At 41.7% G+C, this 27,973-nt stretch overlaps 1 protein-coding gene across 1 annotated transcript; it reads left to right on the plus strand.

Annotated features, from left to right (window-relative positions):
* Nucleotides 1-27,956, plus strand: adamtsl4 (ADAMTS-like 4). Its single transcript, XM_010770497.1, has 15 exons — nucleotides 1-265; nucleotides 1,056-1,722; nucleotides 11,793-11,895; nucleotides 17,649-17,788; nucleotides 18,249-18,453; nucleotides 18,841-19,025; nucleotides 20,578-20,731; nucleotides 21,557-21,817; nucleotides 22,463-22,592; nucleotides 23,025-23,229; nucleotides 23,831-24,004; nucleotides 24,090-24,269; nucleotides 24,706-24,885; nucleotides 25,036-25,183; nucleotides 25,715-27,956. The coding sequence occupies exons 2-15, from the start codon at nucleotides 1,630-1,632 to the stop codon at nucleotides 25,843-25,845; spliced, it is 2,289 nt and encodes a 762-aa protein (XP_010768799.1). The 5' UTR covers nucleotides 1-265; nucleotides 1,056-1,629; the 3' UTR covers nucleotides 25,846-27,956.
* Nucleotides 27,957-27,973: the final 17 nt, after the last annotated feature.

Below are 27,973 nucleotides of genomic sequence, written 5' to 3' on the forward strand. Positions count from 1 at the left end.
GAGAAGGATTATTAGGAGGAAGAGGAGGAGGAGGAGGAGCTCCTGTACTGGGAGAGGCAAATCCAAACCCTCCTTTTTACCAGCCGGAATTCAACCCAAACAATCAAGACCATGTGTCAGTTTACCGATCGCCGTACCACGCTCCATCACAGGGCTACAACCAACCAGCACGCACCATCAGGAGACCGACCAATCCCGGAGCAGCGAGGGCTGTAGGGAGCAGAAGGTCTGCCTCTGCCAATCGGGAGGGTTTAACCTCAAGGAGGTGAGTGAGAGATCACAGATATAATAATTGTTCAACTTTAAAATGTCTTACATAAATATTAATATATTGTGATCATAATTAAATGTCTGGGAGAAAATGCCAATATCCAGTGTTTTAACTCCAGTTTCAGTCGGCCTCAAGAATTATTTTCAAACTTTTCTTATACTTTGTTTAGTATTGTTTTAAGGTTTAAAGGTTAATGGTCAGTGGACAATAGAAAAACACTGATTCAATCAATTTTCCAGTGAACAGAAGCTGTCACATGTGCTTTGCTAAGTTTGTCTTTTCCAGGAAACTAACTACAGCACACAGGAAGTGAGATTTGCCTTGCTGGCAATAAAAGTAACAATGACCTTGTTGAAAACCTGTAATCTCTGGAAAATGTTACAGATCGTTGACATATAAACAAACACCAAAATATAATATTCCAGATATAAATAAAATCCTAAGAGAACCATTTAAAGCAAATGCTCAGGATCCATTCTGGGGCCATTAGTTAAAGTGATGACATTGCTTAGGCATTAGAGAGAGTGGTTTTTGAGTGGTGGGAGTTGGAGTTATGCCCATAACTGGTGTCTGCTGTGTTATTACATCATTAGTTCTGTCATACCACCAGGTTGCTCTGCCCGCTGGCTAATGTCAGACATGATTTCTGATGTTGTACAGCTAACATGAACTGTATCTGAAATGTATGTTTCCCTATCTCTTCCACTGCCTCCTGTTCTTTCTGTACATCTCTTTAAACTTCCTGTTTCTTCTTCATTGTTTTGTTATTCTTTTCGACTCGCAGATCGTCCGCCATCCGTCCAGGTCAATTTGGGTACGGCAGGGTCCCGTTCTCTCTTCCTCTGCATCGCCAAAACCGGCAGGCTCGCCACACTGTCAACGGCACCGATGCTGAAACAGCTGGACTCAATGAAGACGATGCAGAAAATAACAAGAAAGAGGAAGAGGAGACTGGGAGTGATGGAGAAGATAGACAGGCGGCTAGGCGTCAGGAGGCGCTTGCTGCTGCTGAGGAACTTCCCACAAAGACCACAACAATTGGTCAACCCCACCGCAACGTTAACAGACCCCCACAAACCAACACAGAGCACAGGAGGGCAAGAGTCCCACCCCCTCAGCCCTTCTCTCGCTCTTCATCACCATCTCTGCTTCCCAATCGCCACCGCTTTGACTGGCACTCCGTCACCGCTCCTCCTCCTCCCATCCCTCCTCTCTCCCGCCCAAATTCCCCTGCCGTCACCCCACCTTTTTCCCCCCCTCTCCATCGCTCCAGCTCCATTCACAGAGACAGGGAGTTCCACACAGGCTTCGCACCCACAGGTGACATCTACCCACTGCAGCACCCCCACATCCCACACATGGGGGGGGAATCGGGCAGGGATGGAGGAAGAGGAGCTCAGGTGTACAGGTGCTCTGGCCCAGAGAAGGAGTACCGCAGGTGCTTCTCCCAGGTAAGATCTCCCCCCCCCCGACCTCAGAAATCAGATATCTCACTTATTTCACACCCTTTTATTAATCTCGTTCATCGCAGCTCCCCAGTGCCTATCCCCTGAGCCCCTCTACTTTATTCATCCTGCAGTCATGCGTGATTTATATGCATGCCGTGTGTTGAAGGGAGCAGTTAGGCGGACGGTAACAGAGGAGTTGAAGGTCAGCAGAGTGTATTTGATAGGTAGATCATTCCCCAGCTCCAACACTAGCCGGTTGTCTTTGAGCATTCGGTTGGAAAATGACTGCAAGTGCTCCAAGGCATGTGTGTGTATTCCGGGTCACGACCAGGCTACACACCTCCGTTGTGAAGCTATACACATGTCTTTTCAACTGATATCACATGCGTGTGAGTATAACTTGGGGCCAAAATCTGCGTCCTAGTGTGCGCAAAAGTGTGTCAGTGAAAATCATCGTAATGTCCTGTTTGGCTCAGGCCTGCAGGGATGATTGGGGTTGCAACCTTCTCCATACCTCTCAGTGCGAGCATTATCAGTAGAAACGTGTGCGTACGTGCTGGAAACCCAGACAGGTCGGGCATGTCAGACGGGCCAACTCATCCTCAACACTCAGGTGATAAACGCAGGTTGACCTCGCAGTTACTCACGTTTCACTGAGACAGGAATGCCATGCTTGATTTCACTCAATTAAATGAGATTGAGAGTGAATATCATAGATAAAGAGTTTTTAGTGATCAAGTTTGACCTTGAGATCTATTGAATGTCCTTTATTCATATATTGTTATATGGTGAATCTATTATGGTGGAATATTGAAAAGCATAGAAAACCGAACTTTTTTAGAAGCACATCCTGACACTATATCTTAAATCAGCTGCTCGCACTTGAATACCGTTCACATTTTCCAATTTTTTGCTAAAGCTGCTTCAAATTAACATCAGGCTCTCATAAGAACTTCCACCATTTTTGCAATTTTTTAAACATCAATCAATCAATTCTTCCCCCGAGAGAGTAACAACATTTTTTTCATGAGCAAGTAAAACAATGTTACAACTGCTACTGGAGCATTTTCCTTGATCAATTATAAGTTGTTGTAGTGAGGCTAAGTGTCCTTCACTTAGAGTCTGCATGGATCTGATTTTTTTTTTTATGTTTATGGGCAGCTTACATTGATCCCTTCTGTTTGTGTTTGATAGCCAGCTAGTTGCCAGCTTCAGCTCAATACAAATGTAGCTAACTTGACACTGGAACTGAATTCATTATGAAGACAAAATCATTGTACACCTGCATTCAACATGTTTATGTTAACATACTTAAGGTAAGGGTAATCAATACCTAGACTTATGTAAAAATAGGAAAACTAAATAATGTGAGAGATCTCTGGGCTTCCCAAAGTGCTACTTAAAAATTCAGCGGTGATCACTCCGCCTTGAGTTTCATAAAAATCGATAAACCATGTGAGATATCGCTTGTGAGTGATGGAGGGACGACGGATGAAATAAACCGCAGAAAACTGATCCTGAATTTTAATATTCGATAAAAATACTCAGAGGGACATTTGACCAACTCATTTGATTCCAGTGGACCACTTATAGCAGGTCTGTCTTGATTGACAGCTTAGGAGGAGATGATAAGACTGAATTAAATACCACACACACACTACGCTCTCGTTTCCTACTCTCATGCTATTTCCACAACTGGCTCTCATGGATGGGAAGTAGACACTTGAATTTGGGGCCAGGTTGGCACTGGTGGCCTCTTGACTTTCCTCTCTTTAGATAATTTGGCAGGCTTTCTTGCCCTCTTTCATCCCTCTTTTTTTCTTCCTCTTTGTCTCTGCAGGGCTCTGTGTGATAGTCTCCATGTTAAAAGAGATTTAGTAGCTGGCATTATACTCACCCTGCGTGTGCCAGCACCGCTAATAGCAGTCCTGTGACGGCTCAGCCTGACTCATTACATATTTACCCAACGTTAGCCTCTGCTTTAGCCTTGTTTGCTCCTGCAGGCTCCACATTTGTATATGTCCTTTTCATTGTTTGAATGTAGGTTTTAGTGCTGATGGATGCGGGACTTTGTCCAGGCATGTATGTACTGTATCTATGTGTGAGTGTGTGTGTGTGAGATTGAGCCAGACTGAGTGTGACACATCCTATTATCTATTAGGTGTGTTTGTCATAACACACAGCGCCTGAGGCCCACCACAAGTGCGATTGGCTGTGTGTATGTGTGTTTTTACTGTTGCATAGAAGCAAGAGGGGAACCAAGAGAGGGACAGAGGAAACGAGGAAGTGAAGGAAGTGACGCAGTTAAGTAGTAGTGAAAGAGAGTACTGTTTTTAGAAAATCTGCACACAGTAGTGAGAGGACAAGCTTAAGGGTGAGAGAAAAGGTGAGGAGGCAAAGAAGAATTGGAGATGAAGGCTGGTGAGGATGAGTGTGTGGGAGACGAGAAAGAGAGAGAGAGAGAGAGAGAGAGAGCAGAGTGTAACAAGAGGAGAAGTTATTCTGTCAGAGGGAGAGGGGTGAAAAGGTGGAATATGAGAAGAAGCTGGCTGAAAAAAAGTGAAGAAACACAGCAGCTCATAACAGATATTTCACAGAAAGACTTATACTCCTCTTCTTTCTTTCTTAACTTTTTGATTTGGTTGATTTTTTCAGCATTCCCTCTTGCCTTGACTCCTCTTCCTGTACTCCTCAGAGTAAATATTTGCCAGAAATCACTAACAGTGCGTTCTTCGGTGACAGCAAATGAGGCGAGATCAGAAGCATGTAGATTTAAGAAATATGTAGGTAGCCGTTCACCACATGGCCTAATAAGGTCGATTCCAGGAAACACAAGGATGTCATTTCCAATGGGAATAGGGGAGAGGGGTCTCTGCGTCTTTTCAACATGTTGATCTGTTCACATGAGTTGCCTTCAAAGATTGCCTTGACAAATGTTACATGCTTCATACAGTCTAGAGCTGCAATTAATGATTATTTTTCATCATCGGCTGATGATGATTTTTAAAGAACAATATTAGCTAGAAAATGTCAAAATGTATTGAGAAAATACCCCAAACATATGTTGTTTTTTCTGATTAGTTGCCCAAAGACCCAACATATTCTATTTACATTCATTGTTGATTAATTGATTATTTTCATAGCCGGTAATTTTAGCACTTAGTCACTGGTGCTACAGGTGCTGCTACTCAAGGCTGAAAAAGCACTTATATAAGCCTTGTTGTAAACTTTAAATATGACACTATCTGTCATAAAGGACACGGTCTCCATCAGGGAAACTCAATTTGGTAAGTGCAAGATCAACGAGTCCATAATCATTTGTTATTTTAAGACATTCTCAAATTAATTTAGGGTATAAAGTTCACGTATTGTTGAAGAACATCTGACTTTATTGTTCCTTGTCCTTCACTCTTTAGTAGACATAATAATGTACCTTAAAAAACACATAATACTTGAAACACACACAAAACTCTGATATATTTCGCTCGCCGATACCTGAGTTTGTGTTGCCGTGGTTTCGGGCGGCTGCAGCGAGATTCAGATGATCTAATCACAGTCTGTCATTAAACAGGCGGTATTACACAGGAAATGTATGATTATGTCTCTCAGCAGGGCAACACTCGTCAGCTCTAATAACTGGGTTCAGATCCTGCCACGCTTGCTGTTGTTTTCATGAAGTGCCGAACACTCACCAGATGTTTTTGTTTTTAGGACCCGAGCACACACACAAACAAACACACACTCGATTCATTTAGACTGCTCTGTTCTGTTTTTGCTTCATTACTTTAACAAGCTAAAGTACCTGCTTCTGTAAAAGAAACAGGTACCTGTGCTTGTTAAACTCTGTTTACATCGGCTCCTGGGTGTGAGAGTTTCCCTTTCTTTCATGTTTCGTTTTTTTCCCCAGTTCTGCCTTTCCTCTCACTCACCCCATCTGTCATTTCTTAATTCTCTCTTTCATTTAAAACTGTAATCTTTCATCAAAGAAAAAAGTAGCTTACTTGCATTTAAATCAGATAAGGAGAAGACAAGAAAGGGATAAGTGTAGTTTCCAAGAATGTCTAACTTTTCATCTATCCATGAAAGACTTTTATATTGAAAAACGTTCCTCTTTTTTGTCCTGGTCAAGATAATCTGCATTAACACTCAGTACCAGATGAAGAACAGTAGACAGCATACAAATCAAGATATGCTACAGAATCATAATATTTCTCATAAAGCAAAAGATTTTATACACGAAACAACCAAATATTCGGCAGACAAAGGACAGATCACACAGGTCCTGCAGCAATATTGAAATCAGTCCAACTTGTGCAATTTTAGATCCAATTTCTGAAGGTTCCCGGCAGAGGAAGCAGCATTACTGTCTACACTAAAAGCTCTTTTACGTAGTTGAGTGCAAACTTTGGAAACTGTTCATGAAAAACCAACCTTGGGAACTAAGATCAAAGCTGTCCACACTTTCTACTGCTCTCTCTCACGCCCATGTTCTATTATGAAAATATGTGTTATATCAAGAGTTATCACCTAACTGGTGTGTTTAATAAGAAGATGTGGCTTTGTAGATTTGCTGCATGGAAAGTGGAACACGGAGGGATTGTCATTTTCAGTGCTTTGGAGCAAAGTTCTGGTTTTATTTGTTGAATTTGTGGTTTTGATGTTTATCTTGAGTTTTTCTTTTCTTCTCTTGTTCTTATATTTGGCGAGAACATGTAAGTTGTTTTGAGGCTCAAACTCAAATTTCTCCTGAGAATAACAGCCACTGTTCTTGCCGTTGGTCCCGCGCAGCACGGGGCCTCCTTCTCTGTTGATGGATGAGCAGTGTTTCCTCCGGGGGACTCAAGACTTTACCCCCTCAGGGTCAAGGCTGAGCGCTGGGTGGTGCCCCTCAAAGCGCCGGAAAAAATGGCCTTGGTCACAAGATTATCTGGAGAATGTTAATCGCTGAGGACAAACACACACACACGCACACGCACACACACACGCACACACACACACACACACACACACACACACACACACACACACACACACACACACACACACATACATACATATGATAATTTGTCATGGATTCGTGTGCATGCATACAGTGATTAGTCTTGGCGTGTGGAGTGTGTTGATGTATGTGTGCAGGGGCCAGCGGTCACTTGTTCTGTCTGTGTAGAGTCGCAGTAATTCTTGAGGAATGACCGGCCAGCCTTAACCTGTATGTGGTACTGAGGCGATATCTGGCCAGCTGTGCAGGCAGAGACTTGCATGGAGAATGACGACGTGTCACCTGGGCTTTCCCTAAGGAAACACACATGTGGTGAAAGGTTCCCTCCTTCCTCTTAATCTGGTTCGCCTGAAAACCCATTAGTCTTGCCTGGCTTGATGTTTGGTTTTCACATAAGAGTGCTATGTGTGCCCAGGATTGGCTTGTAGGTGTTTATACGGTATCTATGTGTGTGGCAGTTGTGTGTGTGTGTGTGTGCACAGAACAAAGCTTTCACTCTACCCCCCTCTTCTGCTTCACGTGCGCTTATATTGCCAACAGACGTTTTCCTCCTGCCCCCACCCTGGTAGTTAAACACATCTGTAACTTTCACTGCTCCAGTACCAAAACACTGACTGTCTCTCAGCTGCATTCACTTTCACTTCACCTGTCCTCGGCTGCTATCCTTCTTTTACTATGTCACACAGTAGCAGCCAGATTTTCTATTTTTCGTTTCATGCTTCTTTCATGTTAACTTATAAATCAAGAAGCCTCTCAGTGACTTTAAGTTACTTTGATTGTATTTAAAGAAAGAGTTGTGAGTGAGTGAGTCATTTCAGTTAAGGAAATCACCGGGTCTTAGTTTACTAGTTTTAGCCAGTTTTCCTTTACAATGAGGGATTATAACCAACATTTTTTTGCGCTCACTTTAAATGGTTAGTGTAATCTGGCTAAGCTTTTGTCTTATTTACATCCCGTCTGATTGTCCAACTACTCGTGCTTTTCGCTCTTGTCATACTTCACCAAAGCCGAAACAAGAGTGAACTCTTAACTCAAACAGCCAGATTAAAAATTTGCAAAAAAATCTAATTTATGTCTGGAGCTAAATCAGAAAAGTTAAGAAACATTACCGACATGCGAGTCCTGCTTCTGGCACTTTACAGGTTTTTGATATTCTATGCTTTGTGTGCTGCATTTCAATAATTACCAAGATTGTTGGTTTATTGATTAAAAAACAAAAAACGTTGCTGTCCTGGTGACTCAGTGGTTAACTCTGATTCAGATTTCAGTCAGGGATTTTTGTGTCCCTTTCCTCATTTCCTGCTATATCTCTTATGACAGACACTCGCACAGGAATAAAGGCTCATAGCCAAAAATATTGTCATACTGAATCCAAAAGGATTTTTCTAATTCTTAGAAATGTTCCAGTGTTATCTAGGCGTACTTACAGTGCTTTTAGTTGATAAACAGCTCAACAAACTGAATTGAGGCATGTAACCAAATATTTAAAAAACATTTTCTAATGGTTGAATTGTTTTGACTCTGTTCGAAGTGTTTTTGTGGTTTGAATGTTTTGATATTAACCACAGGCCCAGACGCATTCTCAAAGCCTCTCCCTCACCACACACCACCTTTAAGTATTTTACTTCTTTGAAAGCCATCACTTTCTTTTCTCCCCCCTCTTTGGCCCATTCAGACAGGTCTCTCTCCCCCCTAGTACCCCTCCTGTTACCACTTCTGTTCACGCTCCCCTTGGTGGTTATGGGGAGACCCCTTAACCCTGCTCTCATATTAAATGAAGAACACCAAAGTATACGAGTCCTTCCAATAACACTCAAATTCTCCTGCAGAACCATGAAAAAACAGTTTTGACTCTCACTTTACCTCCCCTCCCTCCTTTCAGTCCATTAGCCTCCTGATGTTTTTACACACACTAAACTCTCTTTTGGGAGTTGAATCCACTCGTCCTGTAGCGCTCATACAATCACCAACGCATGAATGCACACTCTTGACTTTTACTTGCATTCTCTCTTTTCATTTTACATTCCTATTTTTGTCTTGTCTGCAAGCTCTTTCTGTTTTAACTGTACTGCAACATCCCATAGCTGCACACAGGCACAAAAGTCCCTCTGTGTGTGTGTGTGTGTGTGTGTGTGTGTGTGTGTGTGTGTGTGTGTGTGTGTGTGTGTGTGTGTGTGTGTGTGTGTGTGTGTGTGTGTGTGTGTGTTGTCCACTCATTGTTTATACTGGTGAACACACACACATATGCACAGATACAAAGAAACCATCTAGTTAGAAAAGAGGCCCAACATGTTTATGTCCTGCAGAAATATTTACAACCATTAGAGATAGCATTCTACACACATCCGGGCAGATTTACAATGTTACTTGGAAACATCAGGTCCCCTACGTACACTGACACTCAAGCGCCCACCGGCATACCTAATCAGTATATTCAGGGGACTTTGCTAAAACACACGCCTTTGTATAAGAGACTATATTGTTCATGAATAACACAAATATAAGTCTCTTTCAGCAGCGTGAAACTGCGGCGTAGCGTACCAAATAAAGTTTCATGAGCTGGTTTCACACTTTACTAAAAAAGAAACAGATGATCCTTATGAGTGCCTTGTGACATGACTGCGATACACATTCCTTTTAACACACACACACATAGTTAAAGTGTGAAATTCAGCAAAGGCCAATGTCAATGACCGCATGCTCTGACACTTTTAAGCTTTTAGTTACACTTTGTCGCAGAGACTGGTTCACACGGGAAATGCGTGAGTGTGTGTGTGTGTGTGTGTGCGCGTGTGCGGGTGCGTGTGCGTGCGTGCGTGCGTGCGTGTATACACTGGACTACTCCCTTGCTCTTGTCCCTGCATTGTGACTATTAATGTTCCAGCTGTTTGTGACAGCTGTGTGAGTGAAGAGAAATCCACAAAAGACAAGAGGAACGAATCAAAGAAAGGGAGGAGTGAAGACAGGATGATTGTAGAGCTGACAGAGATTAAAGTTGGAAGGAAATCTAAGAGCTTTATGTGCGGCATGCAACAGAGAGTGTGAGTGTGTTCAAGCCAGATGTCTATCAGAGGGCTGTAAACCTCAGCGGCTTTTCGACCAGACAGCATGGTTGCGGCTTCCCACAGCAATGATACCTGATGAAGCCGAGTGTGTGTGTGTGTGTGTGTGTGTGTGTGTGTGTGTGTGTGTGTGTGCAGCAGCGGAAGAAGTATGCTGAAAAAAACACAACAATGAAAATGACCATGATATAATTATAAAGGACCTACACTCATAATGTTACTTATTTAAAAGCACAAAAGTAAAATCAGCAACATTTTGACATGCTTATTTTGTATTCCCACATCTGTCTGTTAAATATGAAGCTAATGCAAAGCAGTTATGCTGATGATGACACAGCTTTATTTCCCACTGAAACCAATTGACCGGTATAATCCCATCAGCCTCACGAGCTGCTTTGAGGATATAAAGGGTTGGATGGAATAACACTTCCTCTAAATGAAAGCAAGCCTAAGTTATCCTATTTCCTCCATCCAAGTGATGACAAACACTCTTGGCAACCTGTCCATTCTTACTAAAGCTCATGCTAAAAAACCTTGGTGTGATATTTGATTTCACCTTTGCGCTTGACAAGCAGGTTCATGTAGAAGTCCAAACAGACCATTCCAGGTTCATACTTTTGCCAGTATCAAGCTGTTTCTCTCATTCACCTCTATATCCTTCCGCCTGGACTACTCAAACTCTCTGCATACTGCAACAGGTCCAGAGCCCTCAGCCAGGCTTCTGACAGGTACCCAGAAGATGAACCATATAACCCTTTTTGTGGCCTCACTCCACTGGCCACCAGTACAGTTCAGGATTGTTTTCAAGGTTATGTGTTGCCTCCTATTCTACCAATAGAAGAGCATCCCTCCCCCTATCAGCTCAGCCCTCTCCAATGCCTCAAAACATCAAAGTAGTTTAGCTCACTAGCATTTAATTCCTCCTTATGAGGCGCATGTTTCACTTACGGAAGCATTTAGGTTAATGTCATGTTTTGCTTCCCTCGCTGTTCTGGTCAGAGCACTTTGGTTGAATTGAGTTAGTTACAAAAGTGTTTTATGAATAAATGGGACTTGATTTGGATTGATTTGACTTGTCTGCTAGCAGCCAGTTAGCTTAGCATTGGGAAAAGCTAGCCTGGCTGTTAGCACTTTTTAGGTATCACAAAAACAAAGTACAGCTGAAGCAGAGAGTAATGCAAATGGCGTTACAGTTATTAGAAATGTAACTAAGGCAATTAAGGTGGCTTTAAAGCAACAATATTACCCTGTAATAATAGTGTGAAGTAGAAGTGTAAAGTAGCATAACATGGATACTACGTAGTACAGCACAGTGAAAGGGTGTGTGTGTGTGTGTGTGTGTGTGTGTGTGTGTGTGTGTGTGTGTGTGTGTGTGTGTGTGTGTGTGTGTGTGTGTGTGTGTGTGTGTGTGTGTGTGTGTGTGTCCCACAGGACTGGGGCTATGTGAGTTATAGTCAGTACAGTACAAACCAGCAGAATCGTGTCTGCTTGATGTTTCAGCTGTCCTTTAAGTGCAGTATGCTAAAACTCCTTCCACTGTACAGCTCCATAAGGATTCTGCTTGAATGAGCACAAGCTCGACATGTACACCCACACACACACACACACACACACACACACACACACACACACACACACACACACACACACACACACACACACACACACACACTCACACACACACTCACATTCTGTGGTCATGCCGTGGTGGATTTATGTGAGCAGCCACTTCCAAAAAAATCTATTATTTCCATATGTTTCTAATACACTTGATCCCTGCCAAAGCAGCACAGACTACATGTGTGTATGTGTGTTTGAGTGTATTGAAATTGCGCTAATCTTTATCAAATCTAATTAATTTTATTCGCTTTTTTTCGTTCGCTTTCCTCACAACAGTCCACTCCGCCCTTACTTCTCCCGGGAGTGGGAGATAAACAACTGTTTTAATAGCTGGGTTATTACGTATTCGGTCAATAGTAAACTGTCTGTCTCTCTGTGTTTCTGTCCTCCAGGTGTGTGGAGGAGGTGCTTTGGACTCCAGAGCAGAGCAGTGTGCAGCCTTTAACACCCAGGAGTTCATGGGTCGCCTCTACAACTGGGAACCTTTCACCGAGGGTGAGCTCTGAGTTAACACACATGGTCGTTTAGGGTTGAGCTGCACAGTGCTTTGTGATAATAGACTTATTGTGAGAATTAAATGCTCGCGGAGGGGAAGGGGGGTGAAAAAGCGCCAGTAAAATGTGTGATTAAGTTAGTTAAATGTTGCTCTGGTATTAATGTGTCTTGGCAGGGCTTTTGCTGCATGCTCAAGTCACCACAATCCCTCCTCTCATTGGCCTGCAGTAAATGTAGCGTTGAGGGTGGTGGGAGTCAAGAGGAAAAGAGAATGACTGGAACTCGATCTGCCTTTATTCTCTGCACAAAAACACTCTCCCTCCTCTCTTTTTCCTCTCATTTGTCCAACATGTCCCGTCCTCTCCTGCCAAGCTTCTCCTCCCAGCTCTGACTAAGCACACAGATTCCTACTGAGTGAGATAAAGAAAGAAAGAGACAGACAGAGAAGGGGAGGTGAGAGGTGATGGGATGCAAGTGTTTTGTCACATGACCGCTGGGAGCAAAGAGAGAAAACGTGGCTTGTGTGTGTGTTTCTTTGTTTTTCTGTACTCTATGAAGTTATGAGTGCATCCCTTTGTTTGTTTGCTCTCTTGATTGTGTCTATTTATCTTTCTTTTCCAATGCTTGAGGAAAAGAAAGAGACTAAACAGATATCTGAGGTATTAGAGAGAGAAGGGGGTGTTGATAGAGAATATATTACATGGGGGTTTTGGGAGTGAGAGATTGTAGGAGGGGAAGAGAGAAACACAGCTGTGGGATATTATCAACAGTGTTTGTCATTAGACTTGACTTATGTGTATAAGTCTCTGTGTATTTACACAATGAGCTTATTGGCAAGTGTGCTTTCACTGACGATGAATGGATTAAAGGATCTGAGATGGTATGTGGAAAAATGTTTGTGCATGTATGTTTGTGTCTGTCCATTATCCACTTGTGATTACTGTATCAGCTGGCGTGAATTCCTCAACACACACACTGTGAGAGAGTAGAGCCAGATACACTAGATCAGCAATGCCAACCCCATACAGTACTTACGTTTCTTTGTCTTAAAACATAAATAACACTTACTGTATGTCAAAATAAAAACTAAACCAAAAACACACGGCATGTATCACAAATGCTTGCTTTGGATACATTTGGCTAGAATATCTTTAATTGTAGACTTATAAGAGGCATCCCATAAAATCTAAGCCTAGCTTGTTAGCCCTAGTTAACATGAGAGCTTCGAAACAGGGGGCATGTTTCAGCAGCCAGGCCCGCCACAATTGTGCGTTTTTTCCCCTTATTTGGACTACACGTTAGCCGCCTGAATTAGGCTCCGCCCACTTTGGGATTTACATTAGTTCTGCAGAAAACTATGGGTGACGTCACGGACACTATTTTCCATTAATATACAGTCTATGTGATAGACATATTTGTCTAACAGTATTTATTGCCAACCCGTACATGCAGGGGAATTTGAAATCGTTAACTGCCTGTTTATATTATCGTGAGGATCCTGATTGACCTATTGTCCCTTTTAACTCAGTAAGAGCTGGCAATCCCCTGTGACCCTGCAAAGGATTAAGTTTGTAGATAATGGATAGATGACATCACTTTTTTCCCTTACTTGTGTGAAAGGTCAACACTGACAACACAGGTTCAGTTTATCTTAAAGGCTGTACTGATTTATTTTGGTTTCATCAGAGAAGCAATCTTTGAAGATGCAGGCAGATCTATACAACGTGTGCTGCACATCTATACTATCTATAGTCATGGCTGGAGCCTAACTGTCTGCATAAACACACATGGGGCTTCCCTTTCACCCACCTCTGCTCTCTCTGCATGTTTTTGAGGGTGAGATTACTGTATTTATACTGAATCGACATGCTCCTAAATTCTCTCTATCTGCTGTGTATCCTTGCCCTCTGCTCCACTCTGGCTTATTTTAAACCAGCGTGTCCTTGAGATCTGCTGAGAAGGGGAAGAGAAACAGAGACAACCTCTAAATCATGGTTCTAGCATCACTAAAACAACATACTTCCATTATTTTCGAGGAATCTTTTGAGCCACCAAATGGCAGATTTCACATTAATTGGTGGTGACGACCCCGATGGTTTGATACAGTGCTGTGTGTTTTAAAGGCATGCAGCTGCACATGACGTCAGCTCGGTCAAACACACTCGATCTGCGCTGGAGATGATCCTTTTCCACTCTGCTAAGTCAACTGTTTACTTCAGTCTGCTCCCATTGGCTACAACCCAAAACTTCATATCTAGCTTCCCATCAACACACTGGAGGATGAGAGGAGTGTGTGTGTGTGTTTCGACATCCAGTGGGGTATTAGTCATTTCGCTCCAGTTGCACTCATCTGTTTAGGACTTCCTACAACACTGCATATATTTCCCATAAGTATTTATATTAACCCGTGAAGTCAGCTCTTGCTACTTGGTGCGTGATGTCTTGTCTCCAAGGTGATGGCCCTGTTATGTATGTATGAAACGTGTTGTGGCCTAAGGTTGAAAGTGGAAGCTTAAACTGTAAAGCTTCCACTTTGGTTATTAACCACAGATGTGTTTCATTTTGGTGGTGATGTTTCCCCTTACAAGCTGGGTTCTGAATAGTAGTACCTCCCATTTGTAAGCGCTGCACGTGCAGGTGTTGTTTTACATGAATATTCCCTTTATTTCTGGCCTCATCCCCTCTCTGCTCACCCCATTCTCCCCTCTTCCTGTCCCGCTGCCTCTCTCTTTCTCTCTCCCAGTTGGAGTTTGTTTAGACGGAGAGATAGTGGGGAAGTATATTTAGAGAACATATATTCCACTGTCTGAACACTAAGCTCAGAGAGGGAGAGAGAGACAGTGGAAGAGAAAGAGAAAGAGAGGCCCGAGACCGAGGCGAATAGAAAAGCAGGGTGAAGTAGCTAGAGATAAATGAAAGATAAAGGCGCTTTAGAAGCATTAAAGAGGACTGGGTCTGTGAGAGCACTTGAACATGACTGCAGGGCAGGAAGAGGAGGAGATGAAGAGTGTGATGAGGAGGAAGCATAGAGACCTCTCTCTCTATGAGTGGCAACTTGTCTCCCCCTCTTTTCTGTCACTGTCTCCAGTCTAATCTCTCAATGATAACTTTGACGGCAGAAAGAAAGAACAAAGGTGGAGAGAGAGAGAGGGTGGGATCACTTACTCCCCTTTTCTTAATAAACATGTACTGTGTGTCTGTTTTGCTGCAGCTAGTAGCAACATATGTGTGTGTGTGTAGCTTTAGTTTGAAAAGGTTTGTCTCATTTATATGGCACACACATTAAACCCTTTAAATCTATTAAATAAGTAGAATTTGTATTCAACATTGTTATACTTTAAAAAAAGACGATCCTTTTCTAATCAACTATAATCTGAGTGAAGGATCGCAGGATGCTGCTGAGCGTTGGAGTCATCATCAGATTACACTTTTTATTTTTAATACTTATCTAATTGGTCTATAATAAAGATAAGCAGCTAACACCCCTACTCTTTTTGATACTAGATAGTTTCCACATATTGATGACATATTGTACAATTTTCATGAAGCATTTCCTTTCTGATGTTTTATAGGCCCTCAAATTCACTTACCGGTAATCCATATTTTTCAGCACCTTTAATCTGTCACTGCTCCCTAAACTCTAAAGTGTCGTGCAGTCTTTGATTACCTATTTTAAAGGGCCACTTCCACATTTTAGGGTTATATTTATACGCACATCTTGTAACTGGTACATAAAGCCTTCATCAATCGCTTCGTGTGTAGGACTTCCTGACCACTTCCAGCCACTTAATGAGATAAATATACTACCTAATGTCCAAGCATCAGGATGTCTAACTCTCAAAGGCACAAACATTTGTCAAACTGTTTTTTGTCGGGACTCACAACATGGTCCATCCCGGATCCAGATATATTTTGGAAATCTACTTAAGAAAATGTGTGGTGGTTTGGTGCTGTCCACGTAAAATTGGAAAGCATCACAAATAATGAATTTGCAGTCCAGTCTTACTAACAAAAGGCTGTTTTCTGTTTTCACATATAATGACTACTTATATTTACCCCTCGCAAGGGGTTATTTCACTACAGTTCGAATATTCAATTAAACAAGATTCTGTGAAAGCATATGGAGTCACTTTGAGTTCACAAAAGACTCCTCAGTTTCTGCATTCTCTCTTGGACACACAAGGTGAAAGATGGGCTCAGGTATTTGACCTTTAGTCTTTGTCCGGGGTATCTCCTTTGAACATCTTGACTTTGAAGATGGTAGGGCTTTGATTTACTTGCTGCTGATGGCCTATTGAAATGGGAGGGGTCTCTTCCCATAATGGTCTTTAGTGTTATATTTCAAGGCCTCAAGGTTTAAAGCATAGAATAATGCAATGTTTGACTACAAGGTGTCATGCTGTTCATACTTTCTTAGAATTCAATAGTGGGCATCATTTGACAGAAAATACGACACCGCAGAGAGAAGCCACACATTCAGAAGCACGGTATATCTCCTTTAACCCCTGAACTCCCAGTGACAGAAAGTCCTCCCTCCCCTCTCCACTAAATCTATGACCTCTTACTCATGCTATGAGCTCATGTTTATAGCTCTATTTTACACACACCAGCGCTATACACACAGGCACACACTCGCTCTGCCCAGGGCCTCTAACCCCTTAGACCCCCAATCTCTGACCTCAGAGAGGATGACGAACAGTGGAGCCGCTCAATGTCCCGTCCTGTCTTGCTCTATCTCTTTTCTCTTCTTTAAAGGAATAGTTGGGAGATATGCTTATCCGTCTCTTTTCAAGATTAACAACTTAAAGATAATTTCATGTCTGTGTGTTTGTAAGTGGTACATTTATGTAAAAATGCTCCTTTTCCGACTTTCAGAAGAGAGTTTGTTTTTCAGGTATCAGAATTGCTGCAGCAGAATGAAGGAAACAGGCGTACTTCCAAAGATTCTGAACTCTTTATTCATACCTACTTATTAGGGCTGCTCGATTATTTGGGTCAATAATTGTAATTGCGGTTATTAAATGCGATTATTCATTGATTTTGAAAACATCCATTTTTTGGAGAAAAGTAATTTGAACAGTATGTTTTTAACAGTTGATTACCCTGAACTTTAAGTAAAATTCAACGGAAAAACCCAAAAATTAAAAAAAATTAAATAATAATAAAAATATAATCCTTTTATTTCGATTACGTTGTTTTCGTAATCGTTGCAAGCCATAATCGTAATCGCGATTAAAATACGATTAATTGAGCAGCCCTACTACTTATTGTATTTCCGCACACAGACACACATTTCTCCACATTTTTGACTTGAACCCCACCCCTTTTCCCTTGTGAGATCCTCTGTATTCTCCACTCGTTTATTTCTCTGCTTATTCTTTCAGGGCTGAAAGTCTTCAATTTCCTCTTTTAACTTGAAGCTCTTTTCTCTTTCTCTTATTCTTTTCTTCTGTTCTCTTATTTAAAAGTCTCTCCCTGCTGTGTTTACCCACTGGGTTACTTTCATTAGTCAAGCCTCCCTCAGGCTCATGTTTACACCTCTCCTCTGGGTCTGTATCTCCTGAGCAGCAGAGGGAAATAGGTAATGACTCTGCTGCTGTCTGGCTGTCGGGAAAGCCACATGGAAAGACATTCATCGCCCAGCTGGGTCTTTTCTACGCCAGGCAGACGCAGAGAAAAAGATCTCCCATTAAAACACACACCGTACAATACTTTGTGCAATAATCCTCCTTTTCTCTGTATTCCTGCTGCAGTTGGTGCGGACAAACAGTGCGAGCTGACCTGCAGACCTGCTGGCTATCGTTTCTATGTCCGCCAGGCCGAGCGCGTCAGAGACGGGACCCCCTGCTTCAATGTCAGCACCAACGACATTTGTCTAGAGGGACAATGTCTGGTGAGTGCATTTAAATGTGCATGTGAGTGAGGACTTTGTGCTCTCAGGTGTCTGAGCCCAAGTTCATCCTGTCTAGCTGGAGCTGACAGAGTCCAGAACCTCTTTCACGTCTGGAGGCTGATTTAAGGCTGGCATTCAGACTCATAGTGTTTCCAGTCTCGTTTTATTACCCTGCTCTGGGCCCCTGTTCTCTTTGTTTTTTCCTCTTTCTCTCATTTGTACTCTTTGGTTTTACGCTTATTCCACGCTTCTCTTTTTGGCATGAATCTGGGCAGCAACAGTTTCCAATTTACTCAAACAACGGTGAAGTAAACACTGGCGATGGATGTGAAATTTCAACCACATTGGAATAGCTTTTCCCCGCTCTGTCCCCACCCCCTCTCTTGTTCCCCTGAGCCACTTTCCCCCCCCTCATTGTCAGACCCTTCACTCATGTCTTTTCACCTTCCTCTCCTGCCAGACCGAGGGTTGCAATGGGGTGCTGGGCTCCGGCTCTGTGATTGACAAGTGTGGAGTGTGTGGCGGGCGGGAGAGCTCCTGTCGAAAGGTGACGGGAAGCTTCCAAAATGTCTCGGTTCCCCTTGGTTACCACAAGATCCTGGACATCCCGCCAGGAGCTACATTTATTAACATCACGGAGAGACACGCCAGCCCTAATTACCTGGGTAAGAGCTAATAGACACAAACAAAATCATGCACACATGGTTTAGGATTTCTGGTTTCAATACCGGTTCCAACTGCAGTAAAAAGTGAGGCATGGAAATTGTAGATTTGGGAAATAGATTTGGCCTTTGAGCAAGTGTGTGCTGGCTTGGAAATGAACTGTATATCTGGTTAGAGCCCATGAAGAACCAGTGAAGCGTGTGAGTGTGAGTGTTTGCCCGTCTGTTTGGTAATAAGACCCCAAAGTCTGTGTATGTTGAAGCTAATGGAGGTTTCTGAAGAAATCACTACTTTGTAGACTATACAAGTTTTAAAATAATAAAATATAACGTGATTCTTGCTCCATTCTTCATGTCTGCCTTCCTAACATGCCGCCCTAATTTCCCCAGCCATGAGGAGTGGCACGGGGGCTTCAGTGGTGAACGGGCGCTGGGCTGTGGACCCTCCAGGGGAGTACCAGGCAGGAGGGACCAGCTTCACTTACAACCGACCTAGAGCACAGAAGGAGGGGGAGGAGGAGAAAGGAGAGACCCTCGGGGCTCCAGGACCCACCACCACACAGCTCCAGCTATATGTAAGTACACTGTTTATTTGAACCCTGTAAGCAAACATGAGTCCGGGCATGACATAATGAATTTTATGATAAGAATCACACACGTACACATACTGTATGAACATGTGGATAAACATGTATTTCACCTCTCTATAACTGTATTGTTGAAAGCCTGAGGCAATGCTCCCCTGCTCTGTGTCAATTTCTGCCTTTCTTCGTTATGTTAGCATTAGAGGGGGATAACGGCAGCTATACTCATGCTTAGCTTGAGCCATATCAGGCTATCCATAGCTTAATAATAACAACTCTAACCTCAGGCTAAGATCTTATTAAAGAACAGAAGGCATCTGCAGCTTTAATTACAGGAGCTACAGGGAAGGATGGGGGATAGAAATAGCAAGCGTCCACCAAAGCCAGGGTTTGATCTGCAGTGGAATCACCTGCATTTTTTAAGGCTTTATGGGATTTTGAAATAAGACATTAAAAGACTAAAAGTCTATAACCTCAGCAGTTCACTATGAGGCTGTGCTGCTCATTAAACGCTGCTTAATATATCGTTGAATGGAAAAATAATAAAATACAAGTCTGCCTAGCAACTGAAGGAGAAAAATTAGGTGTTCCAGTTGTACACTGACTGTTTTAGGACATCTCATGTTGTCCTGCTCAGCTCATGTTTACTCAGAGTTTAGGTGAGTCTCCGGCTACCGCTAGCACTCATCTTATTTACCTTGTCTTACTATCACATTAGTGTAGCAGACGAGAGAGGTCAAGTAATGCTTAATTCTTATTTTAGCTTAGCATAAAAACTGAAAATAGCTAGTCTTATTTTGTCAAAAGGTAACACTGTCTGCCTGCCATCATTTCTAAAGTTCACAGATTTAGTTTAATGCATCAATATTCATGTGCATATCATTTGTCTCTGTCAATATAAATCAAACACACTGTAAAAACACTTCATAGATATTTATACATGCAAATACTGTACATAGTCATATAGTCCAAGAATATATGTTCAGAAACCCTGAGCGTAAAAACTACAGGTTATGGTTTTAAAAAGATAATGTGTTTTGCTTTAATCCCTTCATTGTCATACGGATAAATTGATGATGGGGAGAAGGACTCATCCTCTGTGGAGTGTATGTACCAAGTTTACATTAGTCTATCTTATAGTTATTGATAAACGACCCTTTGGATCAAAGTGCTGCATTGACCAATCGGCTGCCTGAATTACAATGCCATCTCAAGCAAAATATAGCAGATCCTGATGTTGTTGCCATGGGACTCCAGCTGATTAAGTTTAGATGACCGTGGCTATGTTAAGTTGTGTAAGATGGTCTGCAGGGTTTAATAATAAGAGGGGGGGGCACATAGTGACAAACATACACCCTGCTGAGGCATCTGTGAGCTTGACAGTGCTTTTCTGCCAGTGCCTTATTAACTTTTATGTGGCTCATACTGACTTTTTAGTACACTTCTCTATGGGGATCCATAAAGCTGTTTTAGGGTGTTCCTTCTCATTGGCTGTTTTTCACCTCTTGTTCTGATTCTTCTCTCACCCTGTCTTGCTCTCTAGATCATTTTCCACAAGGAGAACCCAGGCATCGATTATGAGTTTTATATTCCTGTGGAGAAGAAGGAGGTGGAGAGGGAAAGGGTGACGGAGAGAGAGAGGGAGACACCCAGAGAGAGGCAGTGGGAGCGAGACCCAGGGAGGGCCCCTCTTCGCAGTACGTCCATCACACTTCCTGATTTTCCGTTTTTCTGTTGTTGACAGCTGTGCTTTCTGCATGTTGTACACAGAGACAGTCATGTTCAGCACATAGTTCAGTCTTGTCAGTGGCAGAGGGGAACTGTTAATCAAATATCTCAAGATTCATTCTTTCCAAATGACTCAGGGAAACACTACTGTGAAACCATGAGAGTGATGATGCGTTTATGTATCAGGATGGGTGTGGTGCTAGGATTGTTGTGCAAGTGTGTTTGTGTGTTTGTGTATGACCTACATGGGAGGCTATCTGGCTCACATGTTCGCTGTCATGAGACACTGACCTCACCATGACATCAAAAGCATCTGACTCACTGCTTACTCCCAATATGTAAACATATTTCGCCTTTTTTATCACACTTTTCTCACTGCGCTTTTCTCCTCCTTGTGTCTGTTTGTGCCTCCAATGTTCACTCTCTCTTCCCTGTTTCTACACTTTCTCGATGTGGGACCATTTTTGGATTTGGTTGAGCATTGTGATTAGTAATTGTAGCTAATAAGGGGGAACTCTGGGTAATTTACTATGCCTATTTGGGGTGGTTGTGTGAGATATCTGTTTGGCTTTCTTTTCATCCAAAATATGCCCCATATATGTTTTATCATTTTGGATCAGACCCACATGCTGATTTGTATTTAATTTGAAATGTATTTATGATGTGGTAAAAGTCCATTGTTTTTCTGTTGTCTTTTATGTAACCGTTTTCATCTACATTTCTGGTTTAAAAAAAGACATGTATTGTTCAAAAGAAGTTGTTACATCAGTATTTTTTCTTTTCTTCTTTCCAAGGTCCTCTAACTGTGTCAGTAGAAGACCCTCCTCCTGCTCCTCCTCCTATTTCAGTCCCATCCTTCCCCTCCTCCTCCTCCACCTCTGTGTTTTCTCCCCCCATCTCGGACCAATGGACACCTGAGAGGTCCCGTCCCCGAGCCTCTGCCCCCAATAGGAATGCTCGGATCCCCCCTCGCACCGACCTGCCACCGGACACTCAGCCGCCATTTGTGTGGAGGAGAGGAGAACTCACAGAGTGCTCTGCTTCCTGTGGCAAAGGTCAGAGTTCAAACACTCCTATTATAACCTAATATGCATTGTATTTCATTGCTTTATGCTTAACCCAATTGTGGCCCAACTGGAATTTTTTTATTTTGATCATCCATCAAACCGTTTGACTGGAAGTTTATTATTTAAAAAAACTTTATTCTGTCTTTTAGCACATAGGACATTCATTATATGTGCCCTACTAGTAAATATAGTATGACAATAAGAGGGCTGAATCCCATACACTACAAAAAGCTACATCAATGATGTGTGTGTATGAACTCATAACAAGTTGAACATCAAGGATATAACAGTTGTATTGTTAGATACTTTCCCAAATAATGTCTGTAGCATATACTGTAAATATAAAGGTCTGTACCCTATTTCAAGACTTAGGACCAATCAAAAACAAATGTTTTTTATATAAACAAAAAACATTACTGCTTTACTTTGGATAAAGTGATGTCGCCCCCCTGTGGTTGCTAGATGCAGGTACAAGAACATGAAACTGATCTCTTTCTCTTTGTCCAACTGTCTCTCTCTTTCTCTGCATCCATCTGACCATCTTTCTTTTTCTCTGCATCTATCAACCTTTCTCTCTCTCTCTGCATCTATCTGTCCATCTCTCTCTCTCTCTCTCTCTCTCTCTCTCTGCAGGGTCTCAGAGCAGAGTCATTCTGTGTATAAACCGCCACACAGACGATGAAGTCCCGGAGGCCAAGTGTGACTCTGCAGCCAGGCCGATTCCTGAGGAGGAGCCTTGTAACCCTCATGCATGCCCACCCTTGTAAGAAAACACACAGTTACATTTAAAGATTCACATCATATCTTTTATTTTATATTTAACACTCTGGGAAGGGAGAACAAATATTTTTACATTGCTGATAACTACATAAAAAACACTCCTTGGTTTTTATTTCTACTGTAAAGTGGTTGACATTATGTCACTGTGCTGGCAAATTTCATTCAATGTAATTAAAGATTACAGTCAAAAAGTATTGATAACATTTATTATTTTTTGAGTTATTCAACTTCATTCAAGTAAAAGCATAACTAATTGAAAAAAGCTGATGTCATTGTTAGCTTATACATGATTTGTTGCGATATGAAAAATGCATATTATACAGACGGACAGTTTTGGATGTTATTGAAGTATTAGTGTGGTATTTTTCCTGAACAATATATTTACAACATGTCCCTCCCTCCCCCTCCCCCTCAGCTGGGAGGCGAGCTCCTGGTCAGAGTGCAGCGTGTCGTGTGGCCCCGGGGTGCAGCAGAGGCAGCTACAGTGCAGGCAGAGCTTTGGGGACCGCTCCACCATGGTCCACCCGCAGCGCTGTGCCAACCTCACCCCCCCCGACTCCACCCAGGCCTGTCAGCTCGGCCTCTGCTCCCACTGGGAGGTCAGCTCCAACTGGAGCACGGTAGGTCACTGTGACGGGGAAATGCATCTGCTAATGGCTCTGCATATGTCAAAAAAGAAGACAAGTTATGTAGAATCTGAAATCATGACAGAGAGTCTTGTGTGCATGGAGTTTCAATTTGGGCTTTGTCCTTTAAAATTCAGTCACTGTGTCTTTATCATTAGTTTTTTTAATTATTTTATTAGGTGAACTATTTATGGTCAGGTACAGCAGACACTTTGCCATGGGTGGGGTTAATTTATGTTTTTTAATTAAACAATTACGCATTTTGGATAAATATGAAAATATAAAACACAATTCATCATAAAAAAAGTTCCAGCCAACCAACAACTTTTTATAGTTTCACATACACATCATTTATTTGTATTTATAACTAAACATATTCTTGTTTATGTTTTCCTGGTGCACAAAAATCTGCTCTTTGGGAACAAATACAGGATTAATTAATTGATAATCAACATTCAAACTGTTTTTTCAAGTAGCATTTCTTCAACTCTAGATTCTAATTAAGGTAATGTGAATGATTGACTTAAAATCCCTCAACTGTACGCCCTTTCTTTATCCGTCTCATTCTTGTTTGTCCTCCCTTCACTTGTCACAGTGCTCAGTGGACTGTGGGGTTGGGAGGAGGACGAGGAGTGTGCTCTGCGTCAGCGATCAAGGCAACGAGGTGAACGAAAAAGAGTGCAGCACCGGGGCCAGCCCACAAGGAAGTGAGGAGTGCAACATGGGCCCCTGTGTAACCAACTGGTACTTCACTGACTGGTCCAACACTGTGAGTAACACGCAGAGGCAAGAAAAGAGAAACATCACAGCACTTAACAGTAATCCTCTACATGATATTGCACTTTGTCCCTCAGTGTTCGGCGCAGTGTGGCCCCGGGGTGCAGAAGAGGGAGTCGGTGTGTCTGACTCGAGGAGGGGTGAGAGAGGGAGGTGGAGGAGGGGACTGTGTTGGGGACAAACCAGCAGAGATGAAGGCCTGCAACGGGGGTCCCTGTTTGGCGATAACCATGTGGTACAGCAGCTCCTGGACACAGGTAGGACACTGGGGATGAAGAACGAATGAAATACATGAGGAATGGAGGAAAAATTGATTTGAATGTTGATGCTTTTTGATGAAAGTTTTATTAAAAAATTAAATGGATTTTGACATATTTCGTTTTCTTTGCTTTTTAGTTTGTTTCTGTTTTGAGTTTCTAGTTTAAAGACATTGTTTTGTGTTTGTACTATGAGTTTGATGAAAAAGTTCATAACCAAAATGTTGCATTTTCAATAATGTTGTTTTACATTTTACAGAGAATTACATGTTTAGTTCTTTAGATTTTAATTAAATCATGAGATTTAATAAGCAGTTAATGTTGTCTTTATGTAGGCATATATAGTTTTAGTTTTTTAGTTCTGAAGTAAAAGAGACTTCCTCTTACAGTTACAGATATTGTATTCCTGGTTTTAAAATGTATTTTCTCTCTGCAGTGTAATGTCCCCTGTGGTAATGGAACTCAGCGACGGGACGTCATTTGTGTCCAGAAGATGGGGAATGATTTTACTGTCGTACCAGCCAGTGAGTGCGCTCATCTGGACAAGCCTGCCGCGGTGCAACAGTGTGAGATGGGAGAGTGCGAGCCTCTCTGGTTCACAACAGAGTGGAGCGCGGTGAGAGACGAGGGGGGGAGGGGAGAACATAATGTTGGAAAGAGAAATGATGTGACAGTGCAAACAACACTGGAAGGGACAAGTCTATAAATTGTGATGTGTTTTTATTTACAACTGTAGTATTGACACTCTCTATGCCTTTGTTCTCAGTGCTCACGCTCTTGTGGAAAAGGCGTACAAATGAGGGAAGTACGGTGTCTAACGCCAGAAAAAAGGCACAGCCATGAATGTGATTTGGACAACAAACCTGAACGGGAGCAAATCTGCAACACGATACCCTGCAGCCCCCAAGTCTCAGGTGGGTGTGTTTGTGTATTTCAAAACTCACCATTAGCAGATGCCATGGCAATAAGCACCACACCTGTCTTACAATACATTACTCATCCCACGATTAACATATATTGCATCAATGTACAGAAAATGCCAATTATATCCAACTCAGAGCCAGAGAACATATCATTTAATATAATACAAAACAAAAGATCCTTCAGAAGAATAAAGGTATATAGTTGATATGAATGAGGTCTATATATCTATTATGAAGCAAATCACTAATATAAGTTATAACTCCTCCTCATTAGTTGGTCATCTGCATGCCATCAAGTGCCTTTGAATATTATTTTTAGGGGATAAATTATTTTGTTTTATTTGTTTAGGCAGATATATTAACGGATACTTATTTGACTATTTGTTACGGTCTTTTAAATTACAATTACAACATGTTAGTCCTCAGGCAGGGTAGTAGGTAATGCAAGACAAATGTTTGCGTGTACTATAAAGTTTTATTTTATCTTATCTTTCTTCCCTCATCTTCCTCTCTGGTTTACAGATGAAAACTGCCGGGACAGACGTCACAACTGTATCATGGTGGTTCAGGCCAGGATGTGCGTCTACTCCTATTATAAGACCGCCTGCTGTGCCTCGTGTACCCAGAGTGCTCAGCGTGCCAAGAGACAATGACCAGCCAATCACAGGCAGCCCAGGTGTGCAAGAAGTCAAGGATTAGTTCAGAAGAGCTGAAATAAGAAGTCTGTAGAAATTGAAAGCCCAGAGTAAAAGAAAATCTGCTCGGGTCTCAGATCAAATGTAGCTATTTTCTCCTGATTCTTCAGGTAAAACACTGTGAAAGCATCCGGTTCATGTTTCCAGTTCTCTGTACACATTTTCAAATGGCCTATTTAGAACCACATATTCCACTGAGATCACTTCTGTTCACTTTTGTGCGTTAGCTTTGACAGTTTTGTTATGCGTCACACGGTACCGAAAGATGCACTTGCAGTGATTTTCAACTCTTGGTGGCTTATTTCTAAAGCTGAGAGGTTTTAATGGAATGTGCTCACTGAGGACAACGCTGCGTTCGAACAGCAAATCAAGCCTTTCTTTTAGCGAGAGGATCTTAAAACAGATGTAATAACATATGCATACCACTAATTATGAAAAGAAACGTGCTGAAGAAATAATGTGGGCTAGATAAACTGTGTGTACTACGTGTGCTGAAGATCTACTGGAATAGATCTACTGTGTTTCTGTGCACTGCAGACCCCCAACTAAGCTAGAAGGATTTTATTAACTTGTCGTATGTATTTTTCTGTTTGCCAAAAATATTTCCTCACGCGTCCTCTTATTGTTCAGTTTTGGACAGATGAACCAAAGCAGGGGGGTGACCATGGCAGTTAGTTACCAAATATATCAGAGGGGAAAGGAGTGAGATTCTTCCCAAACAAGAAGGTTTTTAAGACATGGATGTTAAACAAGCAGCACAGACTTGGTGCAGTCCTTTAATGTATTCATGTCAGTAACATAAACACGTAGTCTTTTTAAAGAAAGCTGTTGGAGCTGCAGATATGTGTTAACTTAACAATGCTCACTTCATATCTGACAAAAATAAGGAATAATCATATTGATGGGACGGTTGTTGTTTCATACTTTCTCTCTTAAAAACGGCTCACTGTTTTTTTATGAAATGCTGAGAAGAAAGCGCACTTGTTTGGCGACTATATAATGCTGCGGATTAACGCTCATGCATTTATGTGTTACTTTAAAAAAATCATGTAACTCTATGGCAGAGAACGCTAAGCTAATTGAAGCTACTAAGCAATGCATGTTTTCTTCACAATAGGAGTAATATAGAAGATCAATTTTGGAGATGTACATTGTACAATTCACTCCTCACTGACCTAGTTTTGCATTTGAGTGATCAAAAACTATTTTATGTCCTTCCTGTTTCCTAACCTCATCTCAATATCTTTTCTTTTTGCATCCATCATCGCCTTCCTAGGAGGGACTGATTAATCTGTCCTATGAGAAAAGGTGAAAACAGAATTAGGAAACCTCATGTCGACTGCTTTCTTACTTTTAATAATTTAGTTCATGATATGGATCAAATCATTCTGCTTTGACCAGGAAGTAAATGTTTTGCTTTGTGAGGTGGCAACGTCTGAATGTGTGTGTAAGTACTCGTTAAGCTTTTTCTCTTATTTTTCTCTTCCGTAGAAGACGTACACACACTTAAAGGCGAGGAGTCTGTATATTTGTCAGATATGTTTTAATGTCTATAATTTCTTTGAACATAGTTGGCGCTTATGTTTTATAACTGAGTAGAATTATCAGAAGTGTTGTTGTAGACTGCATTTATTCACATCTTACTGTTATATAACTATTTTGCATTTGACATGAGAATTGTTCCTGTGACTAACGGATGTGTGTTCGTGTGTGTGTGTGTGTGTGTGTGTGTGTGTGTGTGTGTGTGTGTGTGTGTGTGTGTGTGTGTGTGTGTGTGCGTGTGTGTGCGTGTGTGTGGCTTTGAATGTGTCTTTCTTGTCTCTAATCCCTCATAGTAAAAAATACTTTTTATATAAAAACAAAAAAGATAGTAATTTATCTATTATCTAAAGAACATGTAATTTATTTTTTTGGTTTAAGAAGCTGTAGCAAATGTTCTTTGTTACCACCAGAGTTTATACGATTGTTAATGTTGATACACAGACTTTTTTTATCATGCAAAAACAGAAAACAGTGTGAAAATTCATATCTTTAAAGCTTCATTTTAAATAAAACAACACAGAAATGAAGTGGTGTGTCATGTTTG

The sequence above is a fragment of the Notothenia coriiceps genome, unplaced genomic scaffold (assembly GCF_000735185.1).
Source record: "Notothenia coriiceps isolate Sejong01 unplaced genomic scaffold, NC01 NC01_scaffold00008959, whole genome shotgun sequence".
Lineage (NCBI taxonomy): Eukaryota > Metazoa > Chordata > Actinopteri > Perciformes > Nototheniidae > Notothenia > Notothenia coriiceps.

Excerpts from the sequence above, each read along its gene's own strand:
- adamtsl4 (XM_010770497.1), top strand. The coding sequence starts at position 1,630 with ATGGGGGGGGAATCGGGCAGGGATGGAGGAAGAGGAGCTCAGGTGTAC. Across the intron at positions 21,818-22,462 it reads CTCTGCTTCCTGTGGCAAAG|GGTCTCAGAGCAGAGTCATT; the intron begins GTCAGAGTTCAA and ends CTCTCTCTGCAG. Across the intron at positions 22,593-23,024 it reads CCTCATGCATGCCCACCCTT|CTGGGAGGCGAGCTCCTGGT; the intron begins GTAAGAAAACAC and ends CCTCCCCCTCAG.